Source organism: Cynocephalus volans, chromosome 7, assembly GCF_027409185.1.
Source record: "Cynocephalus volans isolate mCynVol1 chromosome 7, mCynVol1.pri, whole genome shotgun sequence".
Lineage (NCBI taxonomy): Eukaryota > Metazoa > Chordata > Mammalia > Dermoptera > Cynocephalidae > Cynocephalus > Cynocephalus volans.
The window spans coordinates 65655740-65675777 of NC_084466.1; the positions used below are offsets into that span (position 1 = coordinate 65655740).

Here is a 20038-nt window from a genome sequence, read left to right on the forward strand (position 1 = left end):
GGATGGCTTCAAACAGGCTATATATCTGGAGCAGGTCTGGCTTCATGGGTGTGTGACCTGTGCTGACTCAATAATAAAAGGACCCCTTCCTGGCTTAATTCTCTGTTGATGCCATCTTGAAGTTCTGGACAATTTTTAAACAAGGGGCCCTGTATTTTCATTTGTTACTGGGCTGGAAAAGCCGAGGATGGCTGAATATCATTCTCCCTCTCTCTGCATGGCCTCTCTATGTGACTAGCTTGGGCCTCCTTTACAACATGGTAGTTATGGGGTAATCAGACCTTTCACATGGTGCCTGGTTTCCTCTAGAGTGAGTAGTCTAAGAGCCAGGGGAACAAGAGCAAGCATTCTTATGTCCTAGCCTCGAAAATCACATAATATCATGTCTGTCACTTTCTATTGGTCAAGAAAGTCATGTTGGGCAGCCTAGATTCAAGAGAAAGGAAATTAAACTCCAATTCTCAATGAGAGGAGTAGCAGAGAATTTGGCTACTATTGCCTTTAATCTACCATGGGCTGATATCCGTCAAATACGTTCATTTTTGATGGACAAATTAGCATTTGTTATAGAAGGAATGCAAAGAGATAGACCAATGTAATATTCAATTTCTAACATTCAAATTAGAGTTATGAAGTAAGGCAATATGCTTGCAAGTCAGACCTTAAAAACTGGGGCTAGACCATAAATTATGGATTTTAAAGAATGGAGGATGGCAGCCTTCTGCTTTCTGTCCCTTAAGCATAGCAGTAAATAGAGAGGAAAGAGTCGAATGAAATGTCAGTTGTTTTTTTTTTTCTGTGATCTTCCACCTGGTGAAAGAATCTGCATTAGATAAATAAGGACAATGTTCAAAGCAAAGGAGGAGTCTTCTGTTCTGCTCCAGCCTTGTCATGCTTTCCATCTGAGGCTCTGAGAGGAGGTCATCTTGAAGAGCCTTTTGTACCAAAACAAACTTGGTAACATGGTATGGTCAGGTAGCCATAAAGAGGGGGACTCTATAGCCACCCTTGGTTCCTGTGAGCGGACTCCAGATCTCTGGCCTGACTGTCTGTGGGCACCACGCTGAGTCCACATGGATGCAATAACATTGTCTTCTCAAAGTGTTGCAATGTGGCATGAGCCACACACATCAACCTCATACATACAACCTGGACATCTTAAGTACAGAAGCCCAAAGAAGAGAAAACTGAGAGCCCATTTAAATAAAGACAGTCTGGTGAAAGGTATGGGTCTAGTTTCATTCTCCTGCATATTGATATACAGTTCTCCCAGCACCATTTGCTAAAGAGGCAGTCTCTTCCCCAGTGTATAGGCTTGGTGCCTTTGTCAAAGACCAGATGGCTGTAGGTGTGTGGGTTGATTTCTGGATTCTCTATTCTATTCCAGTGATCAGTGTGTCTGTTTTTATGCCAGTACCATATTGTTTTGGTTATTTATAGCTTTGTAGTATAGTTTAAAGTCAGGTAGTGTTATGCCTCCAGCTTTATGTTTTTTTGCTCATCGTTGCTTTGGCTATGCATGGTCTTTTGTTATTCCATATAAATGTCTGGGTAGTTCTTTCCATTTCTGAGAAAAATGTCATTGGAATTTTGATGGGGATTGCACTGAATTTGTATATCACTTTGGGTAGTATGGACATTTTCACTCTGTTGATTCTTCCAATCCAAGAGCATGGGATATCTTTCCATCTTCTTGTATCCTCTCTAATTTCTCTCAGCAGTGGTTTGTAGTTCTCATTATAGAGATTTTTCACATCCTTGGTTAACTCAATTCCTAAGTATTTTATTTTTTTGGTGGCTATTGTAAATGGGCAGGCTTTCTTGATTTCTCTTTCTGCGTGTTCACTATTGGAGAATAGAAATGCTACTGATTTTTGTGTGTTGATTTAACAACTACAATTCCTTGAAGTTGATATGACAAGCAAACAGAAAGGACATTGTTGGGTGGGAGGGGGGAGAGGGAAGAGGGAGGGGGGGTTTTGGTAAAGGGCCACAATAATCAACCACATTGTATATCGACAAAATAAAATTAAGAAAAAAAATAAAAATAAAAATAAATAAATAAATAAAGACAGTCTGAATATGCCCTTAAGGAACTAATTACATTATCGAACTAGACCAAACTGAACCATATCAAAAATTTAATTAATTCTACACAGACCCATATCCCAACCAGTGATAAGGTGTTTTGGGAGAAAGGCCAGACTTCTTATTTTAAAAAAGAGAGGAAAGAAAGAAAGAAATTCATTTTCTTTGCACATCTAAATTGCAGTGTGAGTTAAATTTATGATTTGGTTACAATACATACTGTAAGATACTACATAAAACCACAAGGTGGATTCTTGAGTTACATGCAGCTTCAAATATCAAACACAGGAACAGGTTGGGAGGAAAAAAGAAAAAGAAACTGGATGAGTCCAAATTAGAGACTTGAGTGTGGGAGAAAAATCCAGCACATCCAATCAGCACAGGGTTGCCCAGGGCAGAGGGGTGGGTGAAGGCATGGATCCAGCTACAGTGGCTTTTTTCTTCCACATCAGTCTCCTGAGAAGGAGTTATCGGTGAAGGAAAGAGGAATTGAGCAGCAATAGCTTAACCGCGTCATTCCATCTTATAACTTAACTGTGTTAGCTAGATACGTCTCAGGAAAATAAAGGGCCTGCTTCACAATGCATTGCTAGGAATAGTCACAGCCTTAGTATAAACTGCCTTCTAGTAAAAAGCTGACTCAGTAATAATAGATACATAGAAGAGTATGGAAAATAAATTAAACGGATAGCCTGTCATTAAAATAAGGATGTCCTGGAACAGGACAAAATAGGTGGTTTGAGGGGAATTCCAGCATCCTGCAGGCTGAGAGCACAATGTTTCTTGTGAATGGGGGATGAGGAGAGAAGGGTGCACTCCTGGTAAAGTTCTAGAATCAGGCAGGGGAGGGGCCCCTGTGCCTGGGTCCCTTACCCTTCACCTGGAAATCTGGATAAACTAAAAAGGAAATGTAGCAATGAGAAGCTCTGTCAGGTTCTAACACTGTAGTAATTACTGGTATACCCTGTTCAACCGGTTGGAAACCCTGCAGAAGGGAATTTGATATGTGGATTCTCTAATTGGAGTAAATAATATCTAAGTGGGCTGATTTACACTTCTCATACGATTCATAAGCATCAGCTTGATGCTTTTTTCTTTCATAACCATTTTTTCTTTACTTCATGCGAATCACACCTCTTTATGTACACCATAAGGTTTTCAGTAAAAATTGTTTTCTAGTTTGTTTAAATACATTGAAACTATTTTGTTAACACTGATATAGAAGAGAGCAGCTCTCATTCCAGTATTCATTTATAGGGAGGGCACTTAGGTTTCAGTCACTGTTCTGGGTACTGGGAAACTGATATCAAAGACATCCTTGACTTCAATGCTTCTCTAGACTGATGCTCCTCTTTTGTTATTCCTTTATGCGAGAGTACACTTAGGTCATTCCAACTCTTCAAAGCATAGGTAAGACTAGGCTGTAAAATATAATCAGATGTTACTGAAGGCGTTGGGATACTAAAATGGAATTACAATGCACTGAAGGAAAACTTCAGACTGACTACTAAATGTGACTTCTCCTGAATGTCATAGGCTGTCCTCCTAACCTTCCCACCCCTGTTAGCCCCCAACTTCCTACTAGGTTTTAAGAGCAGCCTACTTGCCTTAACAAGCATGCCCAGGACCACGAACACCACCACCCCAGAGCCCAGGCTCTCCAAGTGCTTATCTAAGGCCCTATGACAGGAGAAACCTGATTCCTACTGGCCCCAGCCTAAGGCTAGCTTCTCTAGAAATATAATCTCCAGTAACAGCTCCACCCATAAGGATGACAGCTGTTGCTATTAAGTAGAGCAGTTTAGCCCTGCATTGCCCTGGCCATTTCCGTTGCTGAATTGCATCTTGACTTTTTCTTTCTGCAAGCCCACATTGCATTTTTCTTTTCTGGCTTTTTTAAAGTCAGATTTATTGAGGTCTAATATACATATGGTAAAATTGACCCCTCTTAGCACACAGTTCTATAAGTTTTGACAAATATATAGTTGTGTTACCACTAGCATAATCAAGATAAAGAACCATCCCACCACCCCCCAAAAATCTCCTGTATCCTTCTATAGTCAACCTCTCCCCCATCCTCAGCCTCAGGCAAACATCAACTTGTTTTCCATGTCCAGAGTTTTTACCATTCCAGAATGTCAAATAAATGGAATCATACATTTTTTCTATCTGATTTCTTTCACTTAGCGTGATGCAGTTGAGATTCATTCATGTTGCTGAGTGTATCAGAAGTTTGTTCCTTTATATTGCTGAGTAGTTTTCCATTATGTGAATGAACCACTGTTAATTAATCCATTCGCCAGCTGAAGATCATTTCAGTTGTTTACAGTTTTTGATGATTATAAATAAAGCCACAGCAGTGGCATACAAGTCTTTGTATGGGGCCGAGCTCGTGGCGCACTCGGGAGAGTGCGGCGCTGGGAGCGCGGCGACGCTCCTGCCGCGGGTTCGGATCCTATATAGGAATGGCCGGTGCACTCAATGGCTGAGTGCCAGTCACGAAAAAGACAAAAAAAAAAAAAAAAAAAAAAGTCTTTGTATGAATATTGGCCTTCATTTCTCTTGAGTAAATATCTAGGAGGAAGATTGCTGGGTTTTATAAGTATATACTTAGCATTATATGAAACAGCAAATTGTTTTCTAAAGTAGTTGTATGATTTATGAGAGTTCTAATTTTTCTGTATCCTCACCAGCAGGTATTACCAGTTTGGGTAGTTTTTCTTTTCTTTTCTTTTTTTTTTTAATTCGTTCTAAGAGATGTGTAGAAATATCTCAGTGTAGTTTAAATTTTCATTTTCCTAATGACTCATGATGTTGAATATCTTTTCTTGTGTTCACTTGCTATCTTACCTCTTTTTGTGAAACGTCTATTCAATTCTTTACCCATTTCTCAGGTTGTTTGCTTTATTATTGACTGTTGAGGATTCTTAACATATTCTAGATCCAAGTCCTTCATAAGATATGTGCTTTGCAATATTTTCTCCCTGGCTGTAGCTTGCTTTTTCATTTTCATTTTCTCAAATAGTGTCTTAGTCAGCTGAAGCCACTATAACAAAACACCATAGATAGGGTGGCTTAACCAACAAACATTTATTTCTCACAGATCTGGAGGCTGGGAAGTCTAAGATCAAGGTGCCAGCAGATTCAATTCCTAGTGAGGGCCTTCTTCCAGCTTGCAGATAGCTGCCTTCTCACTGTGTCCTCACAAGGCACACAGAGATAGAATGATCAGGCTCTCTGATCTCTTCTTATAATCCTGTCATGAGGACACCAGCCTCATAACCTCATCTAAACCTAACTACCTCCCAAAGTCGCATCTCCAAATATCATAATATTAAGGGTTAGGGCTTCAACATATGAATGGGGGGTTCACAATTCAGTTCCTAACAGACTCTCAAAAAAATTTTTGATAAAGCCCAAATTATGAGTTTTTCTTTTATGAATTATGCTTTTGGTGTCATATCTAAGAAATCTTTACCTAACCCAAGATACAAAGATTTTCTCCTATATTTTCTTCTAGAAGTTTTATACTTTTAGATGTTTTTATTTAGGCCCACAATTAATTTTGAGTTAATCTTTATATATGGTGCAGAGCATGAATCAAGGCTTTTTTTTTTTAACATATGTATTTCAAATTGTTCCAGCACCATTTGTTAAAAAGACTATCTTTTCTTCATTGCATTACCTTTGCACATTTTTCAAAAATCAATTAACCATAAATATGTTATGTTATGATATATCTGGTTTTTCTATTCTGTCCCATTGATCTATATGCTTTTACCAATATCACACTCCTTTGATAACTGTGGCTTGATCCTAAGTCTTCAAATCAGGTGGTGTAAATCCTCCAAATTTTTCCTTTTCAAAACTGTTTTTATTATTCTAGACCTTTGCATTTCCTTTGCATATAAATTTTGAGTCAACCTATACATTTCTACTGAAAAAATAATAAAGCCTTCTGGTATTTGCCTTGAATTGCATGGAATCTATATAAATCAATTTAGAGAGAATTGACATCTTAACAATAATGAGTCTTCTGATCCATGATCTTAACATTTCTCTCCTTTTCTTTTAATCTTTAATTTTCTTCAGCAATGTTTTATAGTTTTCAGTACAGGTTTTCAACACACTTTGCTAAATTTATCCCTAAGTATTTTATATCTTCCATGGTATTGTAAATGGTACTGTTTTTTAATTTTGATTTCTGATTGCTAATTGCTAATGTATAGAAATATAACTGATTTTGTATATTGACCTTGAATCCTACGACCTCGCTAAACTCGCTTATTGGTTCTAGTAGCTTTTTTATGGATTTATTGTCTGTGAAAAAAAGACAGTTACTTCTTTCTTTACAATTTAACTACCTTTTATTGATTTTTCTTGACTTTATTGACTGCATTAACTGGAATCTCCAGCAATATGATGACTAAAAGTACTGAGAATGGATATCCCAGCCAATCAACAAGACTAAGGCTAGGGCTAGCCTGACAAAGTAGCACAGACTAAGTGGTTTGAACAACAGAAATTGTACTGACCAGGTAGTTCAGCTGGTTAGAGAGTAGTCTCATAACCCCAAGGTCACAGGTTTGGATCTCCATGCCAGCTGCAGAAAAAGAAAGAAAGAAAAGCCAGGAATTCAATTTCTCACAATTTTGGAGTTTACAAATCCAAGATTTTCTTCTTCTGAGGCCTCACTCTTTAGCATGCAGATGGCCATCTTCTCTCTGTCTTCATATGTCTTCCCTCTGTGTCTGTGTTCTAGTCTCTCTTCTTATAAGGACACCAGTCATATTAAGGTCCACCTTAATGACCTCTTTTTAACTTAATTACCTCTTTAAAGACCCTATCTCCAAATACAGTCACCTTCTGAGATACTGGGATTTAGGACTTCAACATATGAATTTGCAGGGGGACACAATTCAAGTATGACAACCGTTAAATATAATGTTAACTGTAGACCTTCTTAGATGTCTTATATAAGGGTGTTAAAATTCCCTTTTATTTCTAGTTTTCTCAGAGATTTGTGTTTTTTTAAATCATAAATTAGTATTGAATTTTGTTAATCTTTTTCCTGCATCTATTAAGATAATTTTATGCCTTTCCTTTTTCTCTCTGTAAATGTGATGAATTACATTGATTGGTTTTCAAATATTAAGCCAACCTTGCCTTTTTGAGATTAACCCCATTGTGATAATCCTTTTTACATGTTGCTGATTTTTATTTGGGAAAATATTATAGAGTACCTTTGTGATACACAGGACACTATTGAATGTGAATGTGTTGGTGGTGAACAGAGATGCTGTAAAAAGCTTAATTTTCATTTACCATAACATGAAGAATAAGCATATTACTTAGAAATACGTGAGCAAATATCAGAAATAACAGTTCAAAGAGTTAAAAGTGATTGTCTCTGGAAGCAGGACTAGATGGTAGGGAGGTTTTGTTGCAGGTTTTGTACCATTTCACTTTAATTTTGTTCACATATTATTTTGGTAGAAGTAAAAATTAACTTTTTTTTTTATTAATTCCTCCCTATCCAGTGTTTGTTTTAAAAGATGACTGGTAAGGGGATCTTAACCCTTGACTTGGTGTTGTCAGCACCCCTCTCACAAGTGAGCTAACCGGCCATCCCTATATAGGGATCAGAACCTGTGGCCTTAGTGTTATCAGCACCACACTCTCCCTCAAGTGAGCCACGGGCTGGCCGTCATTCGTTTTTAGTTTTAGTTACAACTCTGAGTCCCCTGGGTTTGTGTGTGTGCACGTGCATGTGCATGGTGTGCAAACATCTGGAACTGTTTCTCCACTGTTTGTAACTAACTCTTCCCAGCACAATTTATTGATTAGTCTTTATTTGCTCCCATGATTTATGAATAATCTTTAACATAGTTATTTATACTGGGACTTTTCTACACGATCTGTCCTTGCCCTGCTCCCATACTAACTTGAGCAATATTGAGAATGAGCTCACTTTGGTGGATGGGGTTCACTCAAGGTAAAAAGAATAGAACGTGCAATGGTACAGAGGTTTATAAAAGCAGGCGGCTGGTAAATGTATGGTTTAGGGGAATCTAGGGGTGGACAGATGAATGCTCAAAGTGCATCCGTTGCATCAATAAGTGACATAGTTAAACAAAACTTTGCATGCTGTCTTCAAGAGGAAACACAAAGCTTCACAGCTGAAACCCCTAAATGAGGAAGACACCCCGCACAAAGGCCTTTGATTTCGGGCGCCCGCGCCAGCTCCGGGGAGAGATTGGTGGTGGCCGCGGGGGCGGGGCCCACGTCACTTCCCGCTGCGGCCGGGCGCATCCTCCAGCGAGCGCTATGACCGCCAGCGCGGAGCCGCGGGAGCGGCGGCCCGGGGTCGGAGTAGGAGTAGTGGTGACCAGCTCCAGGCATCCTCGTTGTGTCCTCCTCGGCAAGAGGAAAGGGTCATTTGGAGCCGGCAGTTTCCAACTTCCTGGGGGCCACTTGGAGTTCGGGTGAGCACCCGACCGGTCAACACGGGGAGAGAGGTGCCGCGCGTGCGTCCGTACGTCAGTACGCCTTGCGTGCATACGCACGTCCACGCCGACGCTGCGTCGCTTCTCGCGCGCTGCCTCGGTTCCTCTCCTCGGCCGCTGGGCCCTGCAGGCTCCCGCCGGGAGGGGGCGCTGTGCTGGGTGGGGAAGGACCTCTTCTCTCCCGAGTAGGCAATGCCACCCAGCTCAGTACACTCGGCTCCGCCCGCGCTTGGCCGCAACTGAGAGTTGGTTTCTGAGCTGTGTTTTCTTAGTGCTTACACGTTATAGAGGGAAAGTGGGTGCTTGTAAACCTCGAGCAGTCCCGTGTTGTCAGTTAAGCCATCTGCACGGTTTCCGTGTGCAGATAATATTCAGTACCCAGTGGCCGCGTCATTTTAGTTACACCCGAAGCAAATAGGCTGGCGAAAGTCTCGGGGCCTCAGTTTCTTCATCTTTAAAATGGGGACGTTGGACGAAATGCCCTTTAAGACTTCTTTTTGCCTTCGCGCTCTATGATTTGAGTCAGTTTTACACAACTGTAGAGTGAAGGAAGCCTGGGATAGTGCTGAAAAGTGGATTCTGAGGTGAGAATAAGGCTAAAATTCGCAACAGATAAACAGCATCTGAAGCATCCAGACCCAGCTCTTGTTTTTCCTTTGGTATAAAAAATTTCAAACGTACATAAAAGCGGAGAAAGTAGTGAATCCACGTGTACCCGTCACATGGCTTCCTCCATCTTCACTGCCCCCTCTCCCCGCCCAAGACACAGCACACAGGCACCTGGTTTTTAAGACTATCTTGGAGGAAATCTCCGACATCCTTTTGTACCATCCCTAAATAGTTCAGTATGCATCTCTAGCAGACTTTTTTTTTTAGAAAACATAACCACAGTACCATTTTCACACCTAACAAAATTAGTTCCTATCATCTGATACTCAGTCCGTGCGCCGTTTTCCCCAGTTGTCTTGAAAATGTCTTTTGACTGTTTTGTGCCAATCGGAATCAAAGGGCACTCACATATGGTTGATAAAATTTTTAAGTGTCTCAATTTAACAGTAACCCTCCCCCATCTCCTTTTTTCCCCATGCCATATATTTGTTGAAGAATATGGGTCATTTATCCTGACAATTTTCTAACATCATGACTATGTTCTTCTGACCCACCTATTTTTTACAAAGTGGTAGTTAGAAGTAGAGTTGATCCTAGTGCCTTTTAGTCAGACTTTGTCCTTTATAAAATATGGAATCCTTATGATCTTTTAGCATGTGGAATTTTTTTTGATGGTCTTCAGAATTTTTATAAAAAGTATTGGTAAGTTTATCATTTTCAGATAACTAAGATAAACTATCAGTTAATAAATAGTAAAAATTTTAGATTAAGAACCAAATTGCTCAGACAGCCACACATATTGTACTTTGCTGATTATTGGTAGGCACTAACTAGCCAAACTTAGGTCACGAACTAAGCACTAGTTAGAATGTATAATTACCAAAGCAATGGCTAGAGATAGCTGTTTTAATAACACCAGAAAGTGTTGGAGTCTTGACTCAGGTACTGAATGATCATAGCCAACACTGAACCCTAAGGTGATTTTTACTGAGTGCTAGATAGTTTGCTGAACTCTTAACATGTATTCTTTCACTGGATCTTTGTATAAGCAGTATACTACTGAGTGGGCTAAATTTGATGGGGAAAAAATAAAAAATGGCTTTTTTTCCTCCTTCCATTATCTTCAAACATAGTTTGTTTTTCCCATCTCTGCTCCTCAGTGATATTTCCTACAAATTCTGTTGTTTTCCTGCCACTTGGTTATAAAAATAAATCATATTTTGGTTATTAAGATTCACTTGCAAGCATTTAAAAGTTCCGTTTAAACCTTCAGTCTCACTTCCAGTTTCTAATCTCTTTCCCGTAGCTGGGAAAGGAGGTGTGGGCCACTGTCTTGCTCTTTCTCCACCTCTCTTCTCACTCTGCTGTTTCTAAGTTTCCTTCCGTGTCCAGTGTGTTGGGGAAGCAGGAATGACAGGACCCGCCCCTTTGAGTGAGAAGTGCTGCTGTAATCCATGCACTGGTGTCTCAGTGCCATGTTGGTGTCTCAGTCCCCGCGCATGTGTGCTCTCTTTCTCAGTGGTTTGGAAGACCCACAAAGATTTCTGTACTGTGCAGTTCCCTGACATAGGTGACTTTTTGTGACAATCCCCCCCCCCCCGACACACACACCCAGTTCTTGCCTGTAGCACACCGCCCTACATTTTCTTTCTGCTGGGGTCCTGATTGTATTACCCAGCAGTCTCTGGTGGCATCTCCTTGGCTCAGAGGAAACACAATGGGAATGATGCTTTCACAGCTGCCTTTTTCCCTTACTCAGCCATCCTGGGCTGCTCTAGTCAATCTCCTGCCTTCCAAATTCCCAAGGTGGTAATAAGCATCAGCCTCTATATTCACGTGCATCCCAAAACTCTGAGTACACATTTTAGATTTACCCTCCAAACCCCCTGCCCTGATGCACTGGGGTGGGTCTGTGGGTTTCTGCAGCCAGTATGCCTTTAGCAGCGGAATGACACATGAGTATCTCCTTCTTGGGAATCACACCCAATCTCTATGACTGATTCTCTTGGAGCACCCCTCATTTGTGTTGGGGGGCACAGTCGGCCTCTTATAGGGAAGAAGGGAAACATTCCTACTAGGCTGAGAACTCACAACTGTCTTCTTTCTCAAAGATCTTATGTAGCTTGAGTAGGGTGAGGGTCAAAGTACTAGTCTGCCTTCTTTAGCAAACCCTTGAACTCAGGTGACAACTGTTTGCTCTTTTGCTGTACTCATTGGAATTTAGAGGGTCTTATTGCTTATTGTCTTCAATTTTGAGGCTTAAACTGGAATTCTGAGAGTACCAGAAAAGACATAGTGTACATTTTTGTGTGTGTGTGTGTGTGTGTGTGTGTGTGTGTGTGTGTGTGTGTGTGTGTGTGTGTCTTTTTCGTGACCGGTACTCAGCCAGTGAGTGCACTGGCCATTCCTATATAGGATCCGAACCCGCGGCGGAGCGTCACTGCGCTCCCAGCGCTGCACTCTCCCGAGTGCGCCACGGGCTCGGCCCCATAGTGTACTTTTTAACACACTTACAACAACCCCATGAGAAAGCAATATTCTCCTTTTACTTGTCCAAAGTAAAAGGTGATGGACTTAAAGCTCAAATCTAGGCCTAGTTAACTCCAAAACCTGTGCTTTTAAGTAATATGCTAAACTGCCTCCTGGTTGTATACTGCTTCCAGGCAGTGAATTACTGCAGACTTAGCCAAGTGTTAATTTCTTTGTTCAATATGAAGTCCTTTTGGTCTTCAGAAAACTACATATAATATGTACAGATAGTCAAAAGCGGGGTTGTTTTATTGTTTTAAAGCATGAACCAATTATAGTTCTTTTTGCTTTACCCTAGAAATTTCTAGCCAAGAATTTCATGGCAAAAAAAAAAAAAAAAAGTTATGCAAATGGAATTGAATACAGTGGTATGTTCCTGTTTTCCAGTGAGAGCTGGGAAGAATGCGCTCAAAGGGAAACCTTGGAAGAAGCCGCTCTTCACCTGAAAAATGTTCACTTTGCCTCGGTTGTGAATTCTTTTATTGAGAAAGAGAATTACCATTACGTTACTATATTAATGAAAGGAGAGGTGGACGTGACTCATGATTCAGAACCAAAGAATGTAGAGCCTGAAAAAAACGAAAGTAAGATAATTATATATAATAATGCATTTTTCTTTGAGGAGAACATGTTGTCTAAAGGAGTATTACATTATGTTGCCATATGAAGAGTTAGGTTCTCTTCACATATGCTATGCTCTAAATGCACGTGTCCGTGTAAAATTGATATGTTGAAAGCCTAACTCCCAAGGAATTAGGAGGTGGAGACTTTGAGAGGTTATTAAGTCATGCGGGCTCTGCCCTCACAAATGGGATTAGTACCCTTATAAAAGAGGCCCCAAAGAGCTGCCTTGCCTCTCCCTCCACTGTGTGAGGACACAGAGATAAGATGGTCAGTTGTCTGTAAACTAGGAAATGGGCCCTCACCAGACAGCACACCTGCTAGAGTCTTGATCTTGGACTTCTCAGCCTCCAAAGCTGTGAGAAATAAATTTCTATTGTCTATAAGCCACCTAGTCTAAGGTATTCTGTTATAGCAGCCCAAACAAAATAAGATATGTAAATATAGCTGTATATTATAGGTATATAAATATATTTAAATCCTGAGGAACCAGACTGCTTGAGCGTGTGTCCTGGTTCTTCCACTTAGAGCTTTGTGACCTTGGGCAAGTTATTTCATGTCTAGCCCTCTTTTCTCATCTATGATAATAGTAACTACCTCAGATGGGTTGTTGTAAGGTTTAAATGAGTTAATACATATACAGAACCTAGTGAACACAGTAAGTACTCAGTAAATGTTAGTTTTATTGTTTGGGTTTAATTTTATTTCAGGCTGTGATTTTTTGGAAAACATTTCATGTGCTTTTCTCAGTTTCCTTATCTGGGCAGGAGAGGAATCCCTTCCTTTTACAGAGAACAATTATCCAGACAAAACAGTTGTCTGTTACCCTTTGTTTTGAATTGAGTGCTCTGAAAGCTTTAGTAATAACTGATAGTTATTATTTACTCTATGCTAAGTAAGGGCTTTAACGTATCATCTCTACTCAAATTCTTATAAAACTTTGTGAGAAAAATCACTAAAGAGAAAAATATCAAACATTTTGAATATATTCCTTGGCATATGAAACTTTATCCATGTGGTCTTGTTGCAGTGAGTTACTGTGAACTTGCAGAAAGAGGCAGGAAACACCAAGGCTTAAAACAGGAAGACAGAGTTTATTGAAATGCCAGCATTTGTCTCAGAGGACTCAAGTTGCAAAGGCTGAGCCCCCCAACACAGTGGGGCAGTTGTTTTTATTTTATATCATTTCTGGGTTTTTGTAACGGAGCAAAAGTAGTGATCTTATGATCTTATGTGGTTATGATTTTGTCTCAGGGTGGAAAAGTACAGCGGGTGAGAAGCATGCTGAAAAATTCTGTTTTAGCAGTCTGTGGTAACCACAGGGTGAGACAAACTGAAGGTGCCACTGTAGCTGGGTGGGGCTCTTGGTTACAGCATAGCGTGGCACAGCATGAATGCCTAATTGCCACAGCCAGGTGTGACACCACCAAGTAAGTGTGAGTGTCTGTCTCATGTAGGTGACCTCCCCACTAAACGTTTAATTTCTTCTCTAATATGAAAGAATCTTTTAATTCAACAAATACTTATTGGATACTATGTGCCAGACATTGTTCTAGGCACTGAAGAAACAATGGTGTGTAGAACAAAGTCCCTGCCCTCCTGGACTTTACATTTTAGTGGGGGAAGCACAAAATTGGCAGGTATTTTATGACAGTAGTGATAAGGACTAAGAAGAAAAACAGCATTGTTAGGCTAGCAGTGCATGGGGACTGCATCACATAGGTGCTCAGGAAGAGCTTCTGAGAAAGGGACATATAGGCAGAGGTCTGTGACATTTGTAGAATGGATAAATCATCTTTTCACAGATAGATTTGATTAACAGAAATCAACAGAAGGGCATCTTGGTTACCTGAAGGCCTGTTGAGTCATAAGATTTTTTATAAAGTAGGTAACCCCTCAAAATCATTTAAAATTTCCTAGCAAAGTAACATCTAAAAAGTTTTCAGGGCCCTTCAGTTGGCCTAGGGTACAACTAAAATTATTCATGCCCAAAGAAGCAGAAGGCAGAGAGGTCAGTAAGAAATGTACCAGGTTAGTTAGTGGAGTTCTCTAGAAGTCAGTTCTACTTCTCACATTCCTAATTATCCCGATAAAATGAGGAGTAGGAGAGGGACAGCCCAGGACATTGGTAATGGAAACAAAAATCAGTAGCCCTCTGTAGGGAAAATGGAGGAAAATGGTCAGGACCCCTCAGATGTTCAGAATCTTGCCGAGCATTTGATTTAAATATGCACGTGCACCCTGGTGTTCCTTGGTTATTGTCTAATATAATTGCGCATGTGCGCCCAGGTGTCCTGGGTTATCATACTTAAGTATAAAGGATAAATGGCTCTGGTCCACAGGACTCCCCCCGGGGGGCGGGGGATTTTGCATGGAGAGGCCGCTACTGCTGCTGGCGGTTGTTGCTACAAGTTATTGCTGCCAGGGCCCCCGGGATGCCCTGAGAAGCCACTGCCACTGCTGCTACTGCTGAAGACTGAGTTTGTGTCATCTGCCAGTGGCTCCCATGATCTCTCCCAATTACCTAGCATGGACCTGCGTGTGAGGGGGTCTGTGACCCAGCCTGGCATGTGAGGGGTCTGGTGACCCACTCTGTACAATGGGTTTATAACTATAATAATGAAACGTTTTGGCTTTAGTTATGAATTGCCTAACCATACAATTAGCGTAGCTATTGCTGTAACCCAACAACTGGCATAGTCATGTAATTCTCACCTTCTGTATTGCTATACTATGTTAGTGCAATTGTCGGACTCCTGTCAGCATAGCCAATTGTATGGCTGGGTTAGGGCCCACAGACCCTTCAAACCTATTGCACAGGCTAGGTCACCAGACCCCTCACCAGACCATTATATACAGGTCCACCCTAGGTAATTGGGATAGATCCCAGGAGCAGTTGGTAGACGACAGGAGCTCAGTCCTCAGCTTCCTCAGCAGCAACGGCCTCCAGCAGCAGTAGCAGTCTCCCCGTGATCCCCCTGGGACATCCTGGGGGCAGGGAGCACTGCGTATCAGAGCTACTTGTCCTTTATTCTGAAGTCTGATAACCCAGGACACCTGGGCACACATGCACAATTAGACAATAACCAAGGAACTCCTGGGCGCACATGCATAAGTTACATCAAATGCTCGGCAAGATTCTGAACATCTGGGGGGCCCTGACTATTTTCCTGTATTTTCCCTACACCCTCACATTCTGAAGCCAAGGGGAGGAGCAGTTGATTACTTGGATTTTAACATTAAATTGACATTTAATTATGCATATTTGCTTTTTACTTTTTTTGTAGAACTTGGTTAACTTTTCTCTTTATGAAGCATAATATATTACATATAACTGAATTCTTTGTTAAATTACTTTTGAGGTGTAATTTATTCAGGTAATAAGCACAGGTTATTATTATTTTAAAATAGAGCCTGAATACCAGCCAGCTGCCGAAAAAAAAAATTTTTTTTAATAAAATAGAGCCCAAAACTTGAAAGGACTGAACATTTCCTGATTTTTGTCTTTTCTATGGGCAAAACAAGCCAAGACTAGAAGAGACAGATATGATGAAATAGTTACATTTTTTATAGTCAGTATCTTTCACAAGAAGCAGATATAGAAAGCATTCATTTGTAGACAAGGTGCTGAGGAGAAAACACCAAGGTCACTGGCTGTCCCATAGCTTTGTCTCACTGGTCTCATTCACCCAGCCTGTCCCCCTGGCGCCTTCTAGTTTTTCATCCTCCTCTTGCCCAGTCTGGCCTCTGAGGGCGTTTGAGTTGGTGAACCCTGATACAAATGGTTAACTTCTCGCTTTGCTCTCCCAAGCTCTGCAGGCTTGTATTTCCAGTTGCTTTTTAGATATCTTCCCTTGATGTTCAGAAGGCATCCCAAATTCAACTCAGCAACTCAGCTTCAAATCATACTCATTATTTTTCCTTTATGAAACTTTGAATCTATAAAGAACAGTTATTTTGTCTCATAGATCTTTGTCCCATGCCTGACACTGGTTCATAATCAGTGTTCAAAATATTCCAAAGGAAGGAGGGAGCAAGTGAATGAACACACAAGCAAAAAAAAAAAAATCACGTACATATATAAATGGTGTCTAGAGTGGCCTAGTATTTAATAACTTCTAAAAGATTATTCTTTATTAAGTGCTATATCAAGAGGTTTTGTTACTATGTAATTTTATGTATTGTTTTATTCCTCCTAGGATATAGTAGTTAGGAGTAGTTTTTACGTGCTTTGAGATTTTTAGGATGTATTTATGTAACTTTTTTGCTTGTCCCTTTCATTTTGTTGACGCCTTGACACGAACCTTGCTAGTAATCTCAAATCAAGCAGTATGATTTTACGAGGTGCAAGATTACTGCATCAAATCAGATTTAATCAGAAACATATGTTTCTCTATAGTCTTTAAATATAGCCAGAATCATTTTCACTTTGTTCTCAGTTGGAACCCTCACTGATAAGCTGCTGCAGCCTGGCCAAGGTGCCATGGCTTGCGTGTCTTGTTTTATTTATAGTACAGACACAGTCTCTGTCCCAGGTTCCTCAGGGGCTGGAGCTGGATAAGCTGGCTTCAGCTTACTATTTACTGCGTCCTTTCTTCAACCATCTAATTATAATTAGGAGGATCATTTTCTAGGAGATCATTTTCCAGACGCTTCATTTTCTAGGAGACGGGGGATAAACTCTTAACAGGCAGCTCTCTTGAAGCTCGGTTAATTCAGCATCTTGTAGCACACTGTTGGGCACTCGATCATTTTCTGTGTCTGTCTGTCCATCTGACTGTGTCCCTCTCATTAATGTGTGGTCACAGTTGCTGATCTTCTCTTCCTGTATGTCCTGTTCCAATTTCATGTATTCTCTGTCTCCTACCTACCCAGAATGAAAATATGAGACCTGTATTTTATATGCAGAGAAATACTTAGTGGAAGAAACAGTACTTACACTAGATTAAAAACATGTAATTGTAAAGAAACTTACTTAGAACATGGGGTGTACATCTTAATAATGTTTATATATCCACCTATCATGAGGATATGTTCTTTGATGTTATTTACTATTAAATCATCAAAGAAAATACCAATACCTAGAATCCTTTTCTAGGATTTTATGCCTTTTACAATTGATAGACACTGTTAAATCTTTCATGTTTCAATGGATTTTTTTTAAGATCAGCTTTCTCTGTGTTTGTCTATCTAAAATATACCACGGTACAATATAATTTTTCTCTGCACAGCTTCAATTTCTTTTTTAAGAGATGGAGGATAACTTAGAAATTTTGTAATCTACCTTACTTTATAGGTGAGAAAACTGGTTTATTTTAATGTAGCATAACCTATAGTATATAAAGTTCTTTGCATTTTTTCAACAACTGTTTAAATAGACATTGAATAATACTAAATCTGGTTTTTAGCATAGTGTGGCCTTTGTAAACTTGGCTTCTTGTTCAAATAATACAATTCTCTTCTTAAAACCTTCATTCTAAATGCAAATTATGTTTGTATAGCCAAACTGATGCAAAGCATCATTATTGGAGTTTATTAATAACAAATCACTTTTAAATTCAATTAATTTTTTCTAAATGTAGATTAGCTTACCAAAATAAATACCCTTTGTTTCCTATCAGCTAAATTAATTGATCTGGTATCTTTCTTTTTTAGGTTGGGAGTGGGTTCCTTGGGAAGAATTTCCTCCACTAGACCAACTTTTTTGGGCACTACGTTGTTTAAAGGAACAAGGGTATGATCCATTTAAAGAAGATTTAAACCATCTGGTGGGATACAAAGGAAATCATCTCCAGGTGACCAAGAAGATTCCGTGATTTTTTAGAAAAAGACAAGAATAAAGTCTGGTTAGGGAATAAAAAGTATCTACATTTCAGATCAACTCCATTTTATCTAAAAAGTTTCATATGATTGCCAATTATTTGTAGTCTCTTAATATACCCACCACCATTTCAGCCAGTACTTGAACATATTTTTCTTGATATGTGTCATTGAATTGTATTTTAGACACAGAATGTATGATAAATAGTGATTTTGTGGTTAATCTGCTTTCCATATTTATCTATGATATTTACTGTGCAGTTTGTCATTACCAGTTTGCATGGAGTAGGGTGCGACAGAATTTACCTTAGTGTTTCAATTCAAATAGAGATCCTAATTCAGATTTTGTAATTCAAATTCAAATACAGTATGACTTGCAGAATTTATCATGTTTATTGATTTTCCTCTTCTCTTTTAATTAAAAAAAAAATGTTTTGGTAATATGACAGTCTTTGCAGCTAGAGAGAACAGGACAGGCTATGTAACTGGATTTCTCACTTACTCTGTCTCAGGTCCAGTGTCCTTATATGTATAATGAGGAGATTAGACTAGAGCAGTGGTTCTCCAAGTGTGGTCTAGAGGGTCCTCAAGATCCTTTCTAGGGTACTTAAGGTCAAAAGTATTTTTATAGGACTAAGACATTATTTATTTTTTTTTTGTTCTCATTCTTTCATGAGTGCACAGAGGAATTTTACAGCAGCTACCTGATATGTTATGTAGCAGACTGAATACAAAAGCAAATATGAGAATCCAGCTTTCTTCTGTTAAGTCACACGTTGAAGGCTGGCCGGTTAGCTCAGTTGGTTGGAGCACGGTGTTATAACACCAGGGTCAAGGGTTTGGATCCTTGTACTGGCCAGATGCCAAAGGAAAAAAAAAAGTCAGACATTAAAGAGATTTGCAAAAATGTAAAACCATGCTACTCTTCTTACTAACAAATGTGAGTTTATTTTAGAAAATAGTTATTTTTTGTAAAAATTATTTATTAACATGTATTGGGTTTTATTTGTAAATAAATTAATAAAAAATTCTTAAGATTTCTTAGTTTTAATTTCTAATATGATAAATATTGCTAGATAAAACCCTACAAAATCAAAATCTCTTGTTGTCTTTAGTAATTTTTAGGAGTGTAAAGAGGTTCAAAACCAAAAAGTTTGAGAACTGCTGGATTAGACCATAAACTCACATCCTTTGCTTTATGAGACCACTTCTGTGAATTCCTAGATTTCTCTTAGAGTTGATTACATTTGGATTTTACTCTTTCAAAAGATTCCAGTATTATTGTAATCCTTGCTACAAATGAATCTTTTTCCAATGAATGAATATCACTTTTAAGTTATTTTCTTAATTGTTTGCTTTTTCAAAATTATATGTATACATTGTATAATTTACATCCATAAATCTCATTTTCTATTAATTGTCTCTTTACTTTTTTTTGCAGCTGGCTGGGGCAGGGATCCCAAACCCTGACCTTGGTGTTATAAGGCTGCACTCTAAGCACCTGGGCTAACCGGCCAGCCCTGTATCTTTACATATTTTTGCTATTAGAATGTTTGAGGAGCTCACGTGTAAGTGTATTGTATATTACTTGGACTTTGGCTACTGATGAATTTCACACAATTGTTTCTCTTCCTATTTGATTATTCCACATCAGTTGTTGCATCAACCGTTGCTTGCTCATTGCTTTTCCTTCCTTCCTGAGTTGACTTCATCCCTGTCCCTGACTTCTCCTAAGTAGTAGACATGTGAGGCTAGATAAGAAGAAAGCAGTCTAGCCTTATGGACGAAACCCTTTGTATTAATCTGTTTTCTGTTGCTGATAACAGAATACCTGAAACTGGGTAGTTTATAATAAATGGAATTTA

General features: G+C 39.4%; 1 protein-coding gene across 1 annotated transcript; it reads left to right on the top strand.

The window, feature by feature from the left end:
- The first annotated feature begins 8395 nt into the window (after positions 1–8395).
- NUDT15 (nudix hydrolase 15) lies at positions 8396–19147 on the top strand. The gene is made up of 3 exons (XM_063103344.1): positions 8396–8573; positions 12120–12316; positions 18009–19147. Exons 1-3 carry the CDS (start codon positions 8416–8418, stop codon positions 18167–18169), a joined length of 516 nt encoding a protein of 171 aa, XP_062959414.1. The 5' UTR covers positions 8396–8415; the 3' UTR covers positions 18170–19147.
- Positions 19148–20038: the final 891 nt, after the last annotated feature.

Bases quoted from the DNA above. Each gene is read 5' to 3' on its own strand.
- NUDT15 (XM_063103344.1), top strand. From the start codon at position 8,416: ATGACCGCCAGCGCGGAGCCGCGGGAGCGGCGGCCCGGGGTCGGAGTA. The intron at 8,574-12,119 runs GTGAGCACCCGA...CCTGTTTTCCAG, and splicing joins GGGGGCCACTTGGAGTTCGG to TGAGAGCTGGGAAGAATGCG. The intron at 12,317-18,008 runs GTAAGATAATTA...TTTCTTTTTTAG, and splicing joins AGAGCCTGAAAAAAACGAAA to GTTGGGAGTGGGTTCCTTGG.